The 23,770-nt window shown below is 35.4% G+C and overlaps 1 protein-coding gene across 5 annotated transcripts in view; it reads right to left on the minus strand.

Moving 5' to 3' along the window:
- The window catches only part of LOC126976576 (adenylate cyclase type 2), a 196,809-nt gene that overhangs the window by 120,399 nt on the left and 52,640 nt on the right, over positions 1–23,770 (minus strand). For all 5 annotated transcript variants that reach the window (XM_050824965.1, XM_050824968.1, XM_050824964.1 and 2 more), the window contains exons 3-5: positions 19,293–19,499; positions 11,971–12,099; positions 11,136–11,330 (exon numbers count right to left, since the gene is read on the minus strand). In XM_050824965.1, the coding sequence (XP_050680922.1) occupies positions 11,136–11,330; positions 11,971–12,099; positions 19,293–19,499 (531 nt within the window). The remainder of the gene's footprint in view (positions 1–11,135; positions 11,331–11,970; positions 12,100–19,292; positions 19,500–23,770) is intronic.

The following is a 23,770-nucleotide window of genomic DNA, read 5'->3' on the forward strand; positions in this document are numbered from 1 at the left end:
ATATTGTGAAGTTCAGCGTACATCTCGATAAAATGGCTTTTTCAAAAGCCTGAAAAGTAAAATTATAATTACACACGTTTTAAATCCTAAAAATGTATTAAATGTGTATAAGCCATACAGTTACAATGTATTAAATTATGTTAAAATTTATTCAAACTAAAAAATGCTGATAACTTTATTTACAATACTATGATTACATATTTAAAACTATCATTACGGGGAAGTATACCAAGAATACTGGCAGCATTTCCGCGTTGGATAGCTAGGCTAATCCACCTGAAATAGCTCCCAGCCCGTGGTTTCTAGTAGTCCTGTTGAGGCATGTAGTTAGTACTGTGTACATTCCCACTCTGGATTTCATAATATATTAGGTCCTTACATATGAAATTGGCGTTTTGTATGGGAGGAACAAAAAGTCGAATATTTTTAAATATATTATATTTAGTTAATCAAAGTATGAACCATTGTTTTCTATGCACTTTTGCCATCTCATAGGTAGTTCATTGATCCCTTTACTAAAAAAACCAGTCGTACGGGAATCAATAAAATCTGTGAAGGCGATTTGGACTGTCCCATCAGAGTAAAAAGAAGTTGTCCAAATTTCGAAAAAAATGGTAATCTGTTGGAGCAAGGTCCGGGGAGTACGGAGGATGTCTTAGACATTCCAATTGAAGCTCTTCTAATTTGGTAGCCGTCTGTTGTGCAGTGTGTGGTCTAGCGTTGTCGTGAAGTAGCAGTGGCGTGGAGCGATTGACCAGCCTAGGTTGTTTAGTCGCTAGCTTTTCCATCATGGTTTGCAATTGCTGACAATAGACATCAGCCGTAATAGTTTGGCCCGATTTGAGAAAACTGCAATGAACAATACCGGCTCTAGTCCACCAAACGCTCACAAGTAACTTTTTTGGGGTTAATTTTCGCTTGAGGCAAGATTTGGCTGGCTGGCCAGGATCCAACCATTGCGCTGAGCGCTTCCGATTATTGTAAAGAATCCATTTTTCATCACAGGTTTAAAATACCTTCATTATTGTGCCGGTTCAGTAATGTAACGCAGCAGTCGACGCGCGTTTGCCGGTTTGCTTCAGTCAATTCGTGAGGTACCCACCTTTCAAGCTATTTAATCTTTCCAATTTGCTTCAAGTGAATTAAAACAGTTTTATCACTAACACCGCAGCCTGCAGCTAACTCGGACGCGGTTTGCGATGGATCCGCTTCCACAATAGCCTTCAATACTTCATTATCAACTTGGGTCTCAGGCCGTCCACGGGGCTTGTTCTGCAGGTCGAAATTTCCAGAACGAAAACGTTTTCTTTTGCAACATGACCGCCATACACATCATTCACCCTTCGAGTCGTTTCCGCAGCACTAGTGCCACGGCGGAACTCGTACTCGTAAATAATGCGATACTTTAAGTTTTCCATTTTGTAAAATGATTGACGCAAACAGAAAAAAAACAGAAGAAAAAAACAAATGAATGACGGTCATCGAAGCACAAATACATGAGTAAATAGCTGTACAAATTTGAATTTGGAATTCTTTACCAAAGAGGAGAACATCCTGATTAAAGTGGCCTGTACGAAATACGCCAATTTCATATGTAGGGATCTAATAATATGTTAAACTTTGTGGTGAGGCTGGGTACCGACCCAATGGTCTTGAGGAATAGAACGGAGCTAGGTTACCTCTCTCAGACAAGATCGCAATAGTTTTAATTCAGAATTAGAAGCATTTTTAATTTATTACAAACATAATAAAATTTTCTATACAAAACTCTGTCATGTTAAATAGTATTGGTGCACAATTAATAAATTTTCGTACAATTTTTACCTAGATTGAATGATTAGCATCGCTCCAACTGTATAAGTTATGGTATTTTGGTGATTTATTTACGCACTGTCTATAATTATCGGCTCATATTCTGTAGATATACAATTATTGATTTTGTAAACATATAAGCTTTATATAAACCGTCAAGAAATGGTTTCAATTATGCGCTATTTGGGAGATTTCTTGAGATAGCGGCCTTCAGTGTAAAGACAGAATACGTAGTTAAACGGCGGTGGTAACACACAAGAGGAATTAAAAGTGCGCTGCACTCTTTATAGAGATTGTACGCACTTTGAGAAGAGCTTAATACCTATACATCTATACGTAAAGCGTAACTGTTTTTTTAAAAATGCGTGAAACGGATAGCTTGAAATTTAATACAAGTGCATAAAGCTATTTTGCTAATATAAAATGCCTTAGTTAAATAAATTAAAAAAAATATTACACACACTACTGCTTGAATGACACACACGTACATTATAGAGGTATAGTCACAGTAGTAATTTTATGAAATTAAAATGTTCAAACTTAAAAATTAAATGAATTATGGTCGAATTACGACCTCTGGGCGACCACTAATTGGAATTAATACACACCCTAACTAGTTGCTATTAGTGTTAGACAATATGTTATTATTTCACCGCAAAGAAATCTACTAAATAATTTTTTATAAAATTTTGTACGATAGCCTGAGATAAGGGGATGAACATAGACAAAATTTATCCAAACATTTTGAAATTGTTCATTTGCGAGCGCAGTATGACCAAATTCCACATAGATAAAGTTGCTCGCAGAAGTCAATGTAAATCCACCATTATTCGTTTACCGCACGAAAGGATCCAATTACTATCCGACTTTGGATTTATTAAGAGTTTCAATATAAATGTTCGGAGAATATTGAAATCAGAGAATATTAAAATGTTGGATATTTGAATGAATAATTGAAATCGATTCCACGATATAATTCCCGGTGCTCTTTCTTTCTTAAATTGCGGTTCATTATTGCGTAAAACGATAATTCTTTTTTTTTTTGTTAATATCTTTTTATTGAGAAATATTTTGGTAACAGTTGGGTACATATTATTCCTAAGTTACCTAAAGTAATTGCTTAAATTTATCTGTTAGTCTTTTAAATATATAAATAACATACAATATATATCTTAAAACAAGGTTACTAAGGTATTGAAATAATTTTAGAATAATAAAGTCTCATGATATTTCGCACGGCACCATTCGAAGTTATCATTTATTTTTGTTAATAAGTTCCAAACCATTGATAAGTTCCGGTGGCTATTTGTGGTCTCGCCATTTCAATTAAGTTTCCAAAAATTAAAATGTGTCGAATAAATATGTCAAAATTCTATGTCGTAATAGATTCTCTTGGAATCTGAGGACACAAGAAAAGGGAAAAAAGTGCATATAAAAAAATTCCTAGCTCAGACTTAGTTAACACAAAATATTTGAATTAAGAACTTCTTCAATTTTGATAAATTGTTAAAGAACGGCCAATTTCTTGAAATAGCCTTAAAAATATATGTTCAATTAAATTTAATGTAAAACTGTACAGTGACTGAAAACGTAGTAGAATATAAATAGAAAGATTAATCGTGGATTTATCTGCACTTCTAAGATTCTAAAATATATAACCTCTACATAGAGTTCTGCTCTATATAGAAATAGATTTAACTCTATATACAAAAACAATGCTAAAATTTTGCTTTTTATTATTATCTCGTTTTCAGGGGGACTCGAATAGAGCTGGAATGATCTTGAAACGTCGGGTTAACTAAAATAAAAATAAAAAATGTAACTTTCAGGCAATAATCTGATGTAAAAACACAGTTACAAGTTACACGCGTTTTAATCCTTTAAAAGTGTTTAATTAAATGTGTAAACACTCGACTTAATAAAAGAAAATAATATTTATCCTTTTTGTCGTCCTTACCTACTTCCCTACTTACCGCTAATTTGACTTAAAAACAAGTTTATATATGCAACAAAGCTCATATTATACCAGCATCAGCATAATTAGGATAATGTGCGCTAATTACCAAACTTGTAACAAGATTATGGAGATAAGATGTTCTTTGTCTCACGAGATTGTGTTCTTTACGACTTCATATGCGAATTAAGTATCTACCTCATCAGTATTTTTGATACTAAATAAATTTAAACATTTATAAAATAAAGACAAATCTATTCATCATCATCATTTAAGCCTTAATACGTCCACTGCTGGACAAAGGCCTCCCCCAAACATCGCCACGACGATCGTTCCTGCGCTGCATCATTCAACCTATTCCGGCGATCTTGACCAGATCGTCGGTCCATCTTGTGGGGGGCCTACCTGTACGTGGTTATCATTCTTGACTTTACCGCCCCAATGCCTATCTGTCCGTCGAGCTATGGGCCCTGCCCACTGCCACTTCGGTTTTGCAACTGGACTCTGGTTCTGCTACGGATCTCCTTATTTCTGATTCGATCTCATAGGGAAAACCCGAGCATAGCCCTCTCTATTGCCCTCTGTGCGACAATGAGCTTCCTCGTACGGCCCATACTTAGCACCAACGTCTGCGTTCCGTATATAATCAGTGGCAACACACTTGTTAAAAACCATTAGAGTGAAACTTTTGTTAAATCATTCGTTCAACGTTGAAATGGAGCAACCACCTAGTCTATTTAATTAATAAATTCTATAAAAAAAAGGAAGCCCGCTGAGTTTTCATTGATTGTTTTTCTAAGACCTTTTTTTATGTAAGAGGAGGAGAAACGCTCATACGGGTCACCTGGTAATAACCTATGGTGTTCATAGGAATCACAGGAGCGTTGCCAACGTTTTACAGAAAAGTGTACGCACTTTTTTTGAAAGTCCCCATGTCACATCGTCCTGGGTACACCACGACCGCACAAGGAAGCTCACTCCACAGCTTGGTTGTATGCGGAAGAAAGGTCTGGTGCATAAATTTTCGAATGAGTCTTTGCCGTCATTGATTTAAAACTCTATTTTGAATAAAAATATTTGATTTGGTTTGGATCGCGTGATCTTTTGTTGAGAGAGACAAAAAGTGACGTCATTGATTTAAAACCCTATTTTGAATAAAAATATTTGAATTCGGTTTGGATCGCGTGATCTTTTGTTGAGAGAGACAATTTGTTTTGGATAATAAGCCACAAATTCATAACAATCATGGGTTACTTAAAAAATCGCCAGCGACCAGCAAACGGGTGGCAGTGACCTGGCCCAAAAGGCTCGTTTTTTATGCTTTTCCATCTAAACGTTCCATATATGTATAGAACGTCATTGGCTTTTCCACAAAAAAGTTACAGTTAAATGGTTGTGCAATCTAACGTTCATGTAACACACTAACCTAGTTCCTGAGTTTTCCTCAATTCGACACAATATTTCAGAGCATTTACAATGTTGAGACGACGCGACGGTAACACATGACTTCGTGACTGCCACATTATCTTTTGATCATTTGACAATGTTTGTGAAGCGAATGACTCGAATGAGCTCAGTGGGTAACTGGTTCAGTTCAGAATAACTATTAGCTGTACCAAACAAGCCTTAATTAAGGAGAAAGTGATAAACATAATCTCTAATGGCAATTTATAGATTTAACCAATTTGAACCGGCGGCGGCGATTTGGTATCAATACTTCCATGGAATAATCAAAAGACATTACATAATATCAGGTACCGTTAGTCATATTTTGTCCTCTTCCATAAAGACATGGTATACCTATACGAAGCATAAGCCACGTTTATTTTATATTGGAAGTTATTGTAAATAGGATTTTATTAATTGGAAAAAAGTTTTAATAGAATAAATTTTAATGATGTTATTTATTTCAAATTCAAATATTTTTATTTAAAATAGGACGTGAAATCACTTATTGAAAGTCAAAAACTCAAAAACCACCCATTCCCATTCCAAAACGAATGCCTCAGACCTGAGAAGAACGGGCGCAACAAACTCAGCGGGCTTTTTATTTATTAAAGTAAAAAAAAATATTTAAAATTAAATAAGGGTATGACAAGCTCTTGACCGTGCGAGACGATAATATTATTTCAATCATTTCTGTGAACGTACGTAAACTTACGCATCGATATCCATTTTTTACCAGTTAAGTATCAGTTATCGAAGTTTATTCCTTCAGTTACAGTTTAATTAAAGTTATAATAATGTATAAGCTTTCAGAATGACCTAGCCTCTTCAACTCAGGGTATCCTACCGCAGAGGATATGGAGCAAATCATTCTGTAACCAACCATTTATTATAAGACTTGAAAAAATGTTATTATTATTAATAATTCTAGAGTATAATCCCATCACAAAGCAACGCATTTGACCTCTAGTTTTGCTAATGTCCATGGGCGTGTGTTATTTACCTTCCATTAGATTACCCACTAATTCGTCTGCCTCCTCTAATATAATAAAAGAAATCAAAGGTGATAAAGTCTGCAGCCCATCATTGATGATAAGGGGATTAACTTATTTTTTTTTTGATAAAACTTCTACACAGATGATCTTACCTCAAACTTGGCATAGCCTGTACTATGGATTGCAAGACAACGATAAAATTAACACAATATACTTACTTAAACGTACATGAATACAAATTAACATCCATATTCATCATATTATTATAAATGTTTGCACCTACGGAGATTCGCACCCGGGACCCCTAGCTAAGTGGGCATTTACCACCGGACAATATGGATAATAATAATGCGATAATTATAAATCTATCAACTAAAATAATAAATAATTTAAAAACATTTAAGTATGTTCAGTCTTGGTCTTCTGAGACATGCGCACTTCGAAAGCGTTTCCGTATTCATTTGTTTATTCCCTACATAGCTAACATGTTAGGTATTCTATTATAAAAATAATAATTTTCAAAACAGTTAAATTTTAAAATGGAATAATGGCTACAGCGATAACTTGTAGTCTATACAATAGAAAAGTAGACGATGATACACAGTTTCCATAAACACAATAGGTTATTTCTGTGAAGAAAAAGTTTAATTAAAGGCTAACTTGAAAAAGCACTCTTTTTTTTCACAGAACCTAGTTTTTGCTTTAATTAGAGTACAGAACAACGTCGTAGAAAAATCTTAACAAAAATTGTCAAAGAAACTGTAATTGTCTGATGTTTCACTAAGCCCTCATTCGCATGAATGACGCAATGCCATTTGTCTTTTAAAAATTAATTAAATAAAGCTTTTCTCACAGAATAGAAAACAAAAAGTAAACGTTTTTCTTATCCTGTGACTAATTGAATAGAATCTCTTTAAACTCAGAAAATAAGAATAAGACTTATTGTAAATCATATAACTCTGTAACAGATCACATAAATTAAAAAAAAAACACAAACTGTGCTGGTTAATAAACCTGGCCCATACATTTCCTTCTTATTAACTCGCCTGAATTTCTGGAATGAAAACTGATTAGTAGAAACCAAACTGGACAGAGGCGTCGCTAAAAGAGGTACGGAAGGGCTTATCTTAGGCTATTAGCTATATTCAAGGCGTATAGAAAACTTACAAGATTTTCACAATAATTACAAATTTTATGTTTGCATTACCTTACGGCGAAAAGTAAGCAGAAAACACGCAAACATGGTGTTTTTAGACAAGTTTTGTGGTGAAAGTATAGCATTTCGAGCTATGAACACTACTTAATCCCGTTACACATATCCTTAAGTCTTATTTGTAGGTTGCTAATGCTTGCTATTGGTTATAGTTAACACTGCCGAGCCTTTTTGAACTACCACTATTCTTTGAAGTTAAACAAGTTTTTTGGCATGGCTTGAAGCATTTTTTTGGTACTTCTCTCAGAAAAGTTATTCTTATAGCTTGCACTTTTTTGTGCAGGTTCATTTATTCAGATTAGTAGTGAATAACGAGGATTGTAAGCATATAACTATTACAATATAACTATTACTATATACTATATAGCTGTTTTCCACCCAAGAAATTTGAAAACATTGGCTTTGTTACATAGATGGCGGGCCGGCAGCTGTGAACTCATATCGGTCAAGGTCGCTGGCATTTAGTGTAGCCTTGATCAAAGAAGATTCTGGAAACATAAGTAACGTTGATCAGTGGACTGATTCATCGTAAGCAATTTTGCAATTTAATATGCCACACCTGGACTTCTGACTAGAGCGGCTCCGTCTAAGATTTAGATTTAGGCGCCTATTTCAGCCGTGAAGCAGTAATGTGTATGTAACATTACTGTGTTTCGGTCTCAAGGGCACCGTAGCTAGTGAAATTACTGGGCAAATGAGACTTAACATCTTATGGCTCAAGGTAACGAGCGCAATTGTAATGCCGCTCAGAATTTTTGGGTTTTTCAAGAATCCTGAGCGGCACTGCATTGTAATGGGTAGGGCGTATCAATAACCATCAGCTGAACGTCCTGCTCGTCTCGTCCCTTATTCTCATAAAAAAAAATAAGATCCCACTGCTAGATTATCTGTTTTTTTAGATAAAACTATTTTAAATGAGCATTACAAATGCAATTTTAATATGTTTTTTTAACCAATGTTACGTCATTTTAAAGAAAATGATGCAAGAATGGTTGCCATCGTTCAGTCAGCCGCAACGTGAGAATAGCCAGGTGTAAATAGGTATAATATTGATGATTATTTACAGTCACCTCTATTTTTTAATTTTAATACATAATTTAAGTTTTATATTTACTGTTTACGATAAAACATGGTTGTCAGTTAAAATATTGCCGCAAGTAGAGGTTGCTATGATTTCGATGAACGTATCTCGCTCCAGTTAAGTGTGAGCACAATAGAAAAGGTGCACAATTTGTAACGGTTTTTTTATAATATTGACACACTTTTCACACAAATTATCTTGCCCCAAGTTAAGCATATACAGCCTGTGTTATGGGTTACAAGACAATGATATATTTAATACAATATACTTACTTAAACATACATAAATTCATATAAACATACATATTATAAACATACATAAATACATTCAAACATCCATGACTCGGAAACAAACATCCATATTCATCATATAAATGCTTGCACCTACCGGGATGCGAACCCGGGACCTCTAGCTTACTAGGTAGGATCGCTAACCACTCGGCTATACAGGTCGTCAAAGGTTACAACAGTACAATGTGGTGTAGATTTAGTTCTAGTATTTATTTAATTTGTATTAAGAAGCAAACATTTAATTTGAGTATAATTTTTTTTTAATTGAAACCTTTCAAGCACGTCGATTTTGTGTAGGTTTCATTCAATATTCATGTATAACAAATTTCCATTTCTTTTTGTATTAAGAACTAGTGCTTTCTATAATAATAAAATCGTATTCTATTCGTTATGATCAATACAAAATAATAAAAAAAAAGCAATGGAACATAAAAAAATGACAGTCAACAATGATCTTTTATTGACAAAGTAATTTTTTTATACAAAGGCATTTTGCACTACTGCCGTACTGAAAATATCGCGGCGGTAGAGCGATATTAGAACTGAAAGTATAGTAGCAGTACTGAAATGAAAGAAGTAACATTTGAGCATAGCGTCACTTTCGTAGCGATAGCAGAACATGATGGATGTGAAGCATGTTACAAAAAAGGACCTAAAATGGACAAAGTCTGGGGTGAAATTGGAGGAGTATAAAAAGTGGTATAATGCATTTAAATGATACTTTAATTTTAATTTATTTATCACTAAATATAGTTATTTTGCCAGGATACTCGGCCAACTTCAGTTTTAAAATACGCTATAAGCTCATTTTGAACATGCGCTTGTATAGAAGTTTCTTGTTCGTGACTGATACAACTTACTACATCATCACCGTAGGTATGGATTCACTGTGACTGGCGCCAGAGTTACACTTCTCGACAGCCATTCCTGCGTCAGAGCCTCTGCGACACTGACATTGAGTCGCGCTGGTTGGAAGTCAATCGCGTATAGCGTTAACCACATATAACCCACATCGTCACACAATCGTATTACCGCATATTCACGTCATTCCCTACATCCGGTTCTCCAAATCTCGAGCAACTGCCATCCAGAACATCTTAAAGGCAAAGCCCAATTGGCTTGGTAGAATTTTGAAGTCGGAACTGGATCAATACAGGGAGACACTAGTCAGTTAGACCACACTAAAACAATATATAAAGCGCAGGTCCATATATTACATACAGTTCTCATTCGTACCATCCCAGTAATAGTTGGAACCATTTGACCTATCGTAAAGAAGTTCTAGTACCTTGTTAATAAACTGACTTTAACTCACGTAAAAATGTAAGTAATAACTTTGTTTATAGAATCTAATTATTAAAAGTTAGTGATATATTTCTAACAGTTATGTAACATTACTTACTCAGTATACCGTTCTAATTAGCATCGCTGAAGGCCAGACAACAATCAATGTATATCTGACTGTACCTACAATTCATACATTTCCCTGCCTACAAATTATATATAGGTAAACTCACTTACGCTGGACCATCGGCTGCCGGCTGGTAATTAAATCTCATAACTTGTATTATATTTGCCCTGGATTCTCTGCACGTTGTATTTTATACAATTAATTATACTGTGTTGATAACTTAACTTAACTTACTTATTTAAGCATCTGAATCTTCGACCAGTTCGTATGATCTTCACTTTTCGAAAATCCCAAGATTCAAAGCTAAATAGATCAGTCGACAGCGCAACCATAGTAAGTTCATAAAGTCGAAGTGATCACCAGGCGTAATGCCTGCTTCGTTTTCTTTAAACACTTGTTTTCTTGCAACACCAGAAGATATCATCAACTTATCGAGGTACTTATTTTAAGAATCAAATTCAAAATTGGATGTAATGATCACTCAGGTATTAGACGTCATAATCTACCATCCAATCAAAAATGTATGCCACAGATCTGACGACGGGCTCAAGATATATAGCGGGTCTATTTTGTGTCATTCTGACTTGGCATGCATTATCGAGTATCTACGAAGAAAGTTCTTTACATGAGATTTTTGAGCATGTAATTCCTGGTAATGATGAAATTCTTTAGAAGAACCATTATATTTCTACCATTTACCATTACATGATCTGTAACTTGCTACATTGAAAGATACTTAAGTTAGAAATCGTGGTTTTTATGGCTTATTTACATTAACAAGCAACGCCCATGTGGTTTCCTTTATCTATGTATTCGCATGCTCATTAATTGTCTTAAAGGAGCATAAAAAATAAAATGTAGTCACCAGCAATTCTTATTTTCTGGTCATGGAACACTACCCTATTTGCTTATTGACTATTATCTATCCCTTACCTCAGCAGCAATATAGGCAGGTATGACAGAGAGCAGCAGACTCTCTTGCTGTTCTCTCTCGCACTCCAGCTTCACGCGCTGCTCGAGACAAGTCCTGGTGCCCGCGAAGGTATTCCTGTGTGCGCGCTCCGTGAGGATCCGGTAGTAGATGCCGATGCCACTTGACGACAGCAGTAACGATAGCTCACACAGCAACTGTCAGTTGTCAGAATTGTCAGAACTACTATAAAAATTGCATTAAACAAATAATAATAATATTTAATACTTCTATTACTTTAAACTTAGATCAAAATCGACTTGAATTTTTTAAATGTAATTTAAAAAAAAGTGAGATTTATGTAAATCTCGATACTTGTTTGTGAAATAATATTATTTCGTGAAAGGGCTTTCTTTCAACCAACTCCTGAGAAAATTTATGTAGCACCTGTATATAATATTGCTGCAATCTTTATGAGATACAATTAAATGTAATTTTAACACAAGGCGTTATATTACAATTGTTCTAGTTGAGAGAGTTTTAAAATTAAATTAGCGAAGAAAATTAATTTGTCATATTTTATTTTAGGCCGTAGTACTTCTGTTTCAGAATTGAGATTGACTCATAATATCACTACACAATTATTATTTCTTTGACCTATTTGGGCTTAATATTGCCAAATTTCATCATTTCTAATCAAGGGGATGTATGTACATTTTTATTAATTATTTCGAGTTTTAATATTGTGGCAAACATTTCATTTTAGTATGTGATATTTGTTTGTGCTTTCGAAGATTGTTTATATAATACGTTAAATGATTTTCTCCTTTCTTTTGAGATTGAATATACAATATTCACCTGGTGATAGAACTGGTCTTCTTTTCCCTGTGGTCCCAGCACTAGTGCAAGTCCCATATAGGCGAGGGTCAACGCAGCAGCCATTACTAGAGCTATGGACCGGGATATTGGCATCATTGTGTGAACCATCTGAAACAAATATTAATATAGGTAGAAAGATACATAAAATTTTATGATGGAAAAGATTTGAGTATAATCATATTTATAGTATGAGAGACAATAGCACGATAGTCTGCTGGTCTCTAATCTAGTAAGGGTTATAGTATAACATTTTTCACGACAAACTGGTGGTGTGAGACCATATAAGTACCTCAAGATCGCCAGCTTTTCGACCATGGTGATAGAAGCATACCGAGGGTAAGTTAAGTTTTTTTAGAGTTTATAGTCGGATCCAAGCTGTCAGATTTTTAAGGGATTGGTTGAACTAACTTTATATCTACATGAGTCCGGTGCGGGAATGTTTTGAATGTCGGAATAAGTGGAATAAGTGGAACTCTTTGGCACAAGTTCTGAAAACGGCGGGAGAAATGCCATTCGAGCCGCTCTCTTTACGTTGGCATGGTCGGCAGTGTCTTTTCATTGTCGTTAAGAGTCGGGTTTGAGGCAAAGAGTATTCCCGGAAGATTGGTCTTCGCTTTTGGTGTATGGGCTAAGATACGGCTATGACAAACGATCAGAGATATAGCTGGTAACGAACTTGAACGATGTTCGCCGATTATGACGGTGTAGATATATTTCACTACGGCGATTTAATTTCCTCTTTAGATCTTTGCATTTTGGAAACTTCAATTGCCAGAATCGATACGGAAGTTGTTTGAAGTCAACTGCTACCTTAACCATTGATATGATCTGTCATCGACACGTGCAACAGTGTCTGTTATGAAAATATCCATTCCCTATAGACTATAGTATTACATCTGTCCAAGGGCCCACACACTAATACTATCTGAGGCAATTCTAACCCTGCCTTTAGGGTAAGATGCAAATGGAACGCATCCTATCCCAATCTGCTGACCAATAGGGGCATATGTGGCGGATCGCTGGTGTACTGCGAAATGTGTCTGATAGGTCTTAGACACTTAACCAGGTAATAGCCTAGCACCCGAAGAGGGACTTTGATGAAGTCATGGTAAGTTCAGTAACAGAGAAGACAGATTTCTAGCCTAAAGATTGCCCGGATTGCGACAGCAGATACCAATAATAGATTAGTGTCACAATGACAAATTAACTAATGTCAAACATAAAAGAATTCATGCAATCAAAGAATAAATCGCCGATTAAAGTAAATGTAAAGTTCCGACGTCTTATAAAAAAGAACAATTATTAATGAACTATTCGTGTATCCGTTTGTCCGCTGATTTTCTCTGAAACTGTGCTATATCTGTTCCATAATTTATTACATATTTTTTATGGTAAAGGAAGACAAACAAGCGTACTGGTGTTAAGTGATCACCGCCGCCCACATTCTTTTGCAACACTAGAGGAATCGCAGGAGCGTTGCCGGCATTGAAGAAAGGTGCACACGCTTTTTTTGGAGGTACCCAAGGTACCCGAGGTCGTATCGTCCCGGAAACACCGCAAAAGGAAGCTCATTCCACAGCTTTGTAGTACGTGGAAGACCAAACCCTAAACTTTGCGCGTCCGATACAGCCTTCGTCCATTTTATTTAGTCTTCTCTAAATCGCTGTGAAACTTTTTTTTTAAATTTTCAGATAAAGGTAAAAAAATATGTCGAGAGGATAAGGAGTTTAAGTGTAATATTTTTTTCTTATTTAGGTCTTTTGTTGCTACTGTTAATAATAAAGATAAAGTGTTAGAAGTTCTTTTCTAAAGTTTCATAATTACGACAACGATAGCCAACAAAGCTGCATAAAGTTTTATTGCACTCATTTAAAACTTTTCCATCTTGCTACTAAGCTATCATTAGTGGAGATAGCTTCTTAGGGCTCGTCCACCGACCGGCATTTCACATAGAATTTTTATTATACTCTGAAAATCAAGAAATTTAGCCGTGGGATTCTAATTTATAAATATTCAATGTAATCATGGTGTAATATCAATGATGTTGGGAAGCAAAAGCCACCTTCATAGTTCGCACAGATTGTCTGAGTTTTGTGTCCAATGTGTCTTTGGAAGCGATGCCAAGCTACCAGGCCAATATAATTTGTTTTAGGGTTGATTGAAACAGAAATGCTTGTTTGTAAGGTATAAAAAGATATGACTTTAATTCAAATTCAAATATTTTTATTTAAAATAGGATGTGACATCACTTATTGAAAGTCAAACACTACCACCCAATCCAAAACGAATACCTCAGACCTGAGAAGAATGGGTGCAACAAACTCAACGGGCTTTTTTTCATCGAGACATTTACTTACAAAGTTATATTGTACAATTAAACTTATTTTTAATAGCCTGATGGTGGTCGCTCCATTCCCAATCTGTGGTATCATTAAGAAAGTCATTTATGTTATAGTAGTAACGTTTACCACACAAATGTTTTTAACAATTCTTTTGAATAACGTAATACTTTTGTTTTGAACATTTTCTGGAATCTTGTTGTAAAAGCATTTACATCGCCCCACAAGACTTACTAACTCGACTTAGCTAAGTAGTAGGCATTATAAGTTTATGTCTGTTCCTGGTATTAACATATTTTCAAAGAGAGCTGCGGCGGAGTGCGTTACAGCCCTAAAAGTAAAGCTGGAACTAAAACATGTCATCAAGAAAAGTATATCACAATCACAGTATAGCACTATTATCTCTAGAGAACGAGACCCAAATATTGATTTGACTTAAGGTATTTCTCAATTATTAGCTAAGCCCCTGTTTTAGCAGTACTAACCTTTGCCACAGAAAGAAACATTCACTTATCCACCGTTTGTGTGTAATTTCTTCACCCTTATTCCTCACCTTCTCAAACTTATTTTTAAATCAGAAAGTGTTAGGCATTACTAAAGTAATTAATTTACTTTAATTAATCATAATCACAGCCCTCCGTTAGTTTTTGTTTTTTCTATTTAGCCGAAACTATAACGATTTTTAAGCGCCGTAAGCTATCAATATCTGCCTTATGCAATTTAAGATAATACAGAGTCCCAAATTAAGTCTTTATTTTTCCTGACATTAGAATCATTCAGAATTTTTAATGTAAGGTTAGAAGCTAAGCCACTGCGAACACTTCGAAACCAACTTGGTGCTCTGAGATGAATTGGAGGAAGTGGAACGGCAAACAGCATAGGATTTCTTTTTGTATATTTTATTCAATGCTATACATAAGCTATTGCAAAGATTAATTAATTAATAAATAATAGCAACCAAAGTTTGTAATCTATGGTCTTAGGTGAAACAAGGCACTGCATTGTAATGGGTAGGGCGTATCAATTATCATCAGCTGAACGTCCTGCTCGTCTCGTCCCTTATATTCATTAAAAAAAAAAAATTAAATTTCTTATTTAGAAATGTGTTATATATTTATTATATTTCAAATTATTTACTTATGACTTAATAATTAATAACGCTATTTATATAAAAAAAATAATAAAATAAAACTTATATTATCTAACAAAATTAATTAATTACAAATAGAAAATATCATTAAGAACGCTATCGGCAGGTAAGGTGCCCATGAAGCTGGCAACGTTACCTCTTTGTATAGCCAAACTTATCCTTTGACAGAGGTACGTACCAGATCTTGGGTCACCAGTTAAATCGGTTAGACGCTCTTTTATGAATTTTTTCTCCACCCGATAGGGAACAAATATGTATCCATCACCGAGTGATGCATATTTCCTCCGCTTTAGGTTTTCGGCAGTTTCCGCCGCAGCACCTCCCGCTCTAAATCACTATCAGCACTACATTCAGTAAACTGACATCTACGCATCATGATGCGTCTTATACGGGTGGAACGCGTGAATTGCTGCAGTTGTCTGTGAATGTATTCTTTTCGAAGTTTGAGCATACACAATGTTCAATATGAGAGGGGGCTAGCGTGTCCAAACAAGTCGCATACCACACCAGTCGCTTTCCACGACTCCTAGGAATCAACGTCATGCCATCAGGCCTCTTACCATCATCACGTGAAATTCCATTCGGCTCTAGGATAGCCGGCACGTTGACTGTAGTAAAGCCCCGACGCAAGACGTCGTTTAAGGCGGCATGGCGTGAGAGACGGCCCGCACTGCGGCGGCAAGATAAGCCATGATGACCAAGGCTGTCTACATTGCTTCCGCAGCGGCACATATGGGGAACTGTTCTAGGGATACCTAGGCGTAAACCAACTGAGATTGACAAGCTGGAATTATCGAGAATTGTCGCTATGTCACTCGAAGGAGTGGCCTGAAGCAATAAAACGAGCCTGATCCGAAATATTGTGACTTGATAATAATATCCTTTTGTGAATGATTTTGCACTGTGGCTCATCCCAAAGCTTTTGTGATCACATGTTTAAAGGGAAATCTTCATTTGGACAGGCAACTTTCCAAGCATTTTAAGCAGTTTCCGCATACACCAGTGGCAGGGACCCTAACAATGGGAATATAATTGTATCATATAAAGTGCTGACACTATGAACAGAAGATAAGAATGCTGGGAAGGATATACTAGATATTTTTCTGATGCCAATTCCACCAAAACGAATGAAGAAATATCAGACAATGAACAATTTAATATTTAGAAATAGTTTTGATAAAACCAGAATGAGTAAGATTATTTTTAATGAAATAACGCTGCTTATCCGAGGATTGTCCCTAAAAACGTTTCCCGACGAAATTGCCAATTATATTAAATCGACTTCATTCATAATTTACCGTAAAAATCCAATAGTATCAAAACTTGGAGGGTTTGAGATAAGCATAGAGCTGTCCTTGCATATTTAAGTCTGATTTGCATAAATTTACTGGACGGAGGGATGTTTGACTGTGGTTATATGTTTTAGAATTGTATATTTTTCCATGGAGCATTGCTGACCTTATAAAGAGTCGAATAAACCTACATGTGAATTCGAAAACCGAAAACACATTGGTACTATTGGCGGGAGAGGTTCCGGGGAAAGTCAAGAGGCTCCTTTTGCACCGGATGCCGGCTAGATTATGAGTACTACAACGGCGCCTATTTCTGCCGTGAAGCAATAACGTGTAAGCATTACTGCGTTATTATTGCATTACTGGGCATTGAGACTTGACAACTTATGCCTCAAGATGACGAGCACAGTTTTACAATAATCCTGGCGGCACTGCATTGTAATGGACAGGGCGTATCAATTATCATCAACTAAACATCCTGCTCTTCTTGTCCCTTATTTTCATTGAAAAAAAAAGCATCCCGTGAATACGGGGTGGGCTTCTTCCTTACTGAGGTAGCTAAGAGGATTCTGAACTGGATGTTAAAAGTTACGGAAAAAGTCCTGAATGATTACCATGTTTTAACCGTCTAGCTCCACCATTATTGCAGGGTTTCCAGACAAGGATGATTTAACAGAGCAACCAAATTTTGGAAGCGGTAGCAGATTAGTAGTATTTTATTGCCACAGTTATTTATATTTAATGTCAGCTCACGGGGTCACTGAAAATCAGTGTTGTGCTCATTAAAGTATGGACACAACAGCTGTAACTGAGAAGACTCCAGTTTTGGAATACCAATGGCACACAGGTCATTTCATAAAGCTTTTTTTTTGTTTTGTATTATAGATCATGCTTGTATTTGTTTTCATAAACTTATCTTGTTTGAATGCGTGGTAAAGTTTTACTTCCATAATAAATTCATTTTCATTTCATTTCATTTTTCATTCTCATTTCATTTCCATAATTAATAAGTCACACACTTCTTGGTCTTTGATTAGACGCTTTGCTTAATACGCTTGCATACTATGCAGTACAGATCTCTTTAAACTGTTCTATTGTACAGTTAACCTTTATACATTGAAAACCTTTTAAACGTAATTTTCGATAAAAGCTGGGGAAAAAATCTATTTAAACTAATGTAATTACAGTCTGTGCACTTTGTACAGTGCAGTGTACGGATCAATGAGTAAGATACGGCGGATGCTGGGAAAATTCAATTATTGCTATATGCCTTTGATGCCTGATTTGCAGCACATTCAAAATTGACATCATATTTCTTGTACTATGTCACTAATACACTATTTGTATGCTTATTATTTCAAAAATCACTGCGAAAATATTAAGTTGTTATTTGAAAAAAATAAAATACTTCTACAAGAAATATCTACTTCAGACATATTATATTACAAAACAAGACATTCAGAAATTAAAAAAATATAGATACATAAAATTATTGACGACCGAATTTTAAAGGAGGATAACACCTATTTTGGGCCTTTTAATCCTTCTTTGGTATCTTAGCGTATTCACATCAAAATATCACTATAGCCCAATGAGACACACTGTGAAACAGTATTCTAGCTTTTCTCAATGATGCATTGTGAAAGACCAGATTCTACATTCGTAAGTGATTCATGGGAAACCTGCCATTTTATTGCATCGTCAATATCTATTGATGTCATGTCATCTTTCTATGATGAATTTCTTTCTAACCCTCTGTTATTCCTTTAATAAGTTTCTTAGTTTTTTTGTCTGTTTAAGAGATATTCTGGTCCAGTCCATTCATGCAAATTTCTTCGGAGTTTGTCAATTACTTTGTTTTTTTGGGAATGGAATCACGGGTGGAACGCGTGAGTTGCTGCGGTTGTCTGTGAATGTATTCTTTTCGAAATTTGAGCATACACAGATTTTATAGAATGTTGCAAGGTAAGTATGACATAATATACAAAATCTCCGCTTCTCAAATATCAGAGCATCTGAAGACGAAGGTTTTCAATGAGTGTGTGTTGCTAGTGATCACTAACGATACGCAGACATGGTCGTTAACTATGGGCCTGATGAGAAAGCTGATGGTCGCTCAGAGGGCAGTGAAGAGGTAATCGGAGTTTCCCTACGAGATCGAATCAGAAATGAGAAGATCCATAGGAGAAAAAAACCAAAGTCATCAACATATTCCAAATGATTGTGAAACTGAAGTGACAGTGGGCAGGCCACATAGTTCGACGGACAGATGGCCAGTGGTGGATGGTAGTGAAGTCCTCGAAAGGCGACCACGTACTGGAAGACGCAGTGTTGGTAGGCCCCCCAAAAGATGGACAGCCGATCTAGTCAAGATCGCCAGTATACGTTGGTTGAGGGCAGTGCAGGATTGATTGACGTGGAAATCTTTTGGGGAATGCCTTTGTCCAGCAGTGGACGTCTTCCGGCTTCTCATGATGATGATGAAGAAGTATGACATATTGGATAGTCAGATCTACTTACCAGAATCAATGCAAACAGTGGTAATGGCGCGTGATGGGTTGCCATCAAAGTGCCAGCGCCCAAGCAAACAGTGACCAGCACTGACCCGGTGAACGCCAGGGTCTCCCATTCCGCTGCTGCTGGTAGTAACGCGAGCGCTAGCACTACTGTTAGAATGAACGTTATCGCTGACAAAATTCCAATCGCTGTGACTTGAGAAGATATATTCTGCAACAAATAAGGAAAATATAAGTAACGGTAAATGCCTAAATTTTTATGAGTATACTGCAACACTTTTTTTAATAAGAGTTAAACGTTAAAGATTTGCGAGTACGATATGCTTTGCTTTAACTGTGTATAGTATTGAATAAATAAATAAAATACTGCCTTTCGTGCAGAGCATCTTCGCACATATTATAATGTAGCAAATAAAACGAGTATTGTTTTTGCTCAAACAGCAAATTAAATATACTAGAATATATAAACTCTGATGGCGCATCGGAGCTAAGCAAGTTGTGGCAATCGGTCAAACACTCGATTTTAAATACATTCTCTACCCAAGGATATATGCAAAATCAGAGGTTTTCCCAGAATTTAAGGTCGGAATTTGTTCTTTGCTTGTCCCCTTGGGAACCGGAACCGGTATCGGTTCTAGAATGCTGAATCTAGTAGCTAACAGTGTCTGTGCGAAATCGCACTATCAAAATTTTGCATTTTAACATAATGTTGCGAAACTTGGCTACCAGTAATAATCGAAGCTATGACCGAACCACTTGGTATTTCCGGTCTTATATGCATTGCCAACAGATCAAGCCGATCGGAAAGGCCTTAACAGTCTAATAATATATCGATATCCCCACTGAGGCAGCGCGCACACTTTATATGTCGATGAATAAAAAACATTTGATTTAAAATTATTTTTAAAATATTTATAATACGTTCTTAGCCTTAGATAGTTATATATATAGACCCTTTCCTGTTAGGCAACACATGACAACAGGCCAGTATTACTTTAGTGTGCATCGCGATACGTATGTCACTTTGTTTTAGTGTGCGTGCGTTGATGTAAATAGAGGGTAGCAGTTCGGCGCTATTTTGTTTCGAGCCTGAGAGTGTCACAGCCTATCTAGATGTGTATCTCATCTTAGATTTTTATATAAATAAAGTCAGTAAATCGAAACAGAAAACTTGTTTTTAAGGGTTTTTATATTCCCGTCTCAGACATATTTATTTTTATTTCACTGGTCGCGATAGAAAGTACAATTAATGTGTAAATGTATTCAAAGTTTGTAAATAATTCAGTCACTGAACTGTTCTTATTTAACTTAAGTACTTGGTCATTTACATTCACTATAATAATATAATGCAAATGCTGAACGTTAGATACAGAGTAAATACTAGATAAATGGTATAAAAGTTTTTATAAATGTACAACGTCATTGTCTATGGAAATATGCGGGACGTTATCATAATATTTGAGTGAAGTAGTTCTACATCAATATACATTTCTAAGATTGTTGCAAAATTTATTAGATAAAGTTAGAGTCTTGTTAGCGAAATAACAGAATATTATAGAAAGAATTTATTGTTAAATGTTAGCAAAATACTGAGCCCTCTAAAGATATCGAGGTTGTTTCTTTCAAATATTTTAACTTAAGTAATTTATTTTTATCCTATCCGCTATCTTTAAGTACCTATCTTAATATATATAAATTAGATGATATGTTGTTTGTCCGCGATGGACTCCTAAACAAATGAACGGATTTAAATGGGGATTACTTCATGGAGTGTAGTTTAGTCCAACTTGAGAGATAGGATAGTTTTTATTTCGATTTGGGACCCATAATTATTTTTATTTCCAATATTTGTTTTGCATGGACATATTTTCTGTGAGAGAATTTATGACGCACGGTTTGAGAGTTCTGCTGTAAATCAATTTCATTTTATAACAACAAGGAGCATATGCTACGAAATAATTCTTGATGTTATGAAATATTATTGACAAATTCATAAAAAAACAACAATTTATTTATTATGTACAGCGTTTGTTGTGTCAGCTAGTATATATATATAAATATGTGTAATAGTGAGGTGGCTGTTAACAAAATGCCATAGATTATGAAAGTCTCTTATAAAACTGAATTTCATAGCAAGTGTAAGTGTGTTTGGAGTTTAACTACCAGTTTTCCTATATATAACATAATAAAGGTCTCGTAATAAGGTTTAAGTTTAAGTTTAAGTTTAATAATTTATGTTTATCATAAAGAAAAAATAACATGCAATATGATCTATACTTATGATAAATCTGTACACATAAAATTTCTGTACAAAGAAAAAAATTATCAAAACCGAGTCAGTGGGTGTAAGAAGAGGAATAGAACAAGTCTGTTTGTCTGTTTGTACGGGCTAATCTCTGAAACTATTGAACGGATTAAATTGAAATTTTTAAATTTTTAAATACTTTTCATCCCGGAAAGTTAAAGAGGTCCCGTGGGACAGTTAAAAACCTATACTTACTTATACAGCGTAATACACAACAACTTACATACATAATTTAATGATTTTGTGATGTTGGTACCATATATTTCCGGTCAACTTTTTAAATACTTTTCATACCAGAAAGTTAAAGAGTTCCCGTGGGATAGTTAAATACTACTAGTAACTTATATAGCTTAATGCACAACAACTTATGCAACTAATTTAGTAAGTTTTGGAATGTTAATACCTTATAATGCTGGTCAACATCTTACATACATCCCGAAGTGATCGACGCCGCCCACATTCTCTTGCAACATCAGATCAACTTTATCTCTGGATCTACTAAACCAATAGAAAGCCAAATTTTGTCAGTGTCATATATATGCTATATTGCCCAAAAAATTACTTTAAAGGCTTTTTCATAGTGGTTGTATTTGTAACAAACGTCGGAGAAAAAACCGTATTATATAATTAACCGTATTATATATAGTAAAAATAAATTATATGGCAAAACAACGGTCGCCGGGTCAGCTAGTTTATAATAAAACTACGGTCAAGTTACGGTGACACATCTGTTTGAATATAAATCGCATTAGAACAAAATTCAAACAACTTTCTTAAATTCTTCTCTGAAATTACAAACGTCACTACCAAAAACCTGAATCATTACGTCGTAACAGCGTATTTGAATATTTTTCCAAGTGTTTGAATTATACAATAGTATTACGACGACATTGTCTTGCTTCGTGCGATAAACTCTCACTCTGGCCTTATAAAAAACGCAGTGTAAAGTTAATACACACTACTAAAAACAGCTTTGAAAATAAACGCGGGAAACATTATTCCTTCGAAAAAACTAACCGTAAGCAAAATGTAAACATTTTGTATATTCTTGGTTTATACTCCAGTATAACTTTATACCAATTTTATTTGTAAGGCTGAAATAGTACATTACGATACAAGTGCGCAAAGAAGGTTGTTCCCGCACGAGCGAAGCGAGTATAGTAATCGTGATTACTATATATTCTATAATAGGATAAATAGTATACTATTTATCCTATTATGTTGCGCAAAGTTCGACCACTATAATTATATTCAAACATTCCCGCACGCTCACCACTTTCCCGCACGCTCAGCTACATTCCCGCACGCTCTTGTCAACGTCTGAGAAAGTGGTACTTTGCGAACGCAAATGCATGCGCAAAATCGAATTTGCGCACGATAATAGGAAAAGTTTAAAATTTTCTATACCTTTACTTCGCGTTTATTTATAAGATAGTCTCAGTCTAAATGATCCTCTAGCTATTCGATATATACGCATGGATCTAGGTATATACAACCTTAGTTAAGATCATTATAATTACAGCTAAGCAAGGGACTCGTGATCTTGGCTCCAATAATCTGATTAAGTACATTAGCCGGGTCACTCACGTCGGATCTATTACTATCCTTTGAATTAAATATAAACATACTGTGGGATATAGCACAAGAAAATGTTTAAGCCAAGTACATAGTCTACATCTTTTTATGACAATAAGAGACGAGATGAGCAGGACGTTCATCTGATGGTAATTGATACGGAATGGACAGGGTCCATTTCAATTAAGTGTCGTTTCAAGAATCCAGAGTTCTTGAAAAATCCAAATATTCTGAGCGGCAATGCAATTGCGCTCGTCACCTAGAGACATAAGATGGTTAGTCTCATTTGCCCAGTAATTTCACTAGCTGCGGCGCGTTTCAGAACGAAACACAGTAATGCTTACACATAACTGCTTTAAGGCATAGGCGCCGATGTGGTAAGTACCCTTAATCTAGCCGACATCCTTTGCAAAGGAGTCTCCCACTGGTAAAACATAAACATCGAGATTTTTGAGTCTTCTTACAAAACATCTCGATAGCTAATGGATAAGTGACTTACCCATATAAGCGGTTGAAATGAACTAAGTATTAATATTTCCAGCGATATCTACAAAAAAATATTAAACTAACATCGTGTACAAGGACTAACAATATACATACTA

Source organism: Leptidea sinapis, chromosome 41 (assembly GCF_905404315.1).
Source record: "Leptidea sinapis chromosome 41, ilLepSina1.1, whole genome shotgun sequence".
In the NCBI taxonomy this organism is placed as follows: domain Eukaryota; kingdom Metazoa; phylum Arthropoda; class Insecta; order Lepidoptera; family Pieridae; genus Leptidea; species Leptidea sinapis.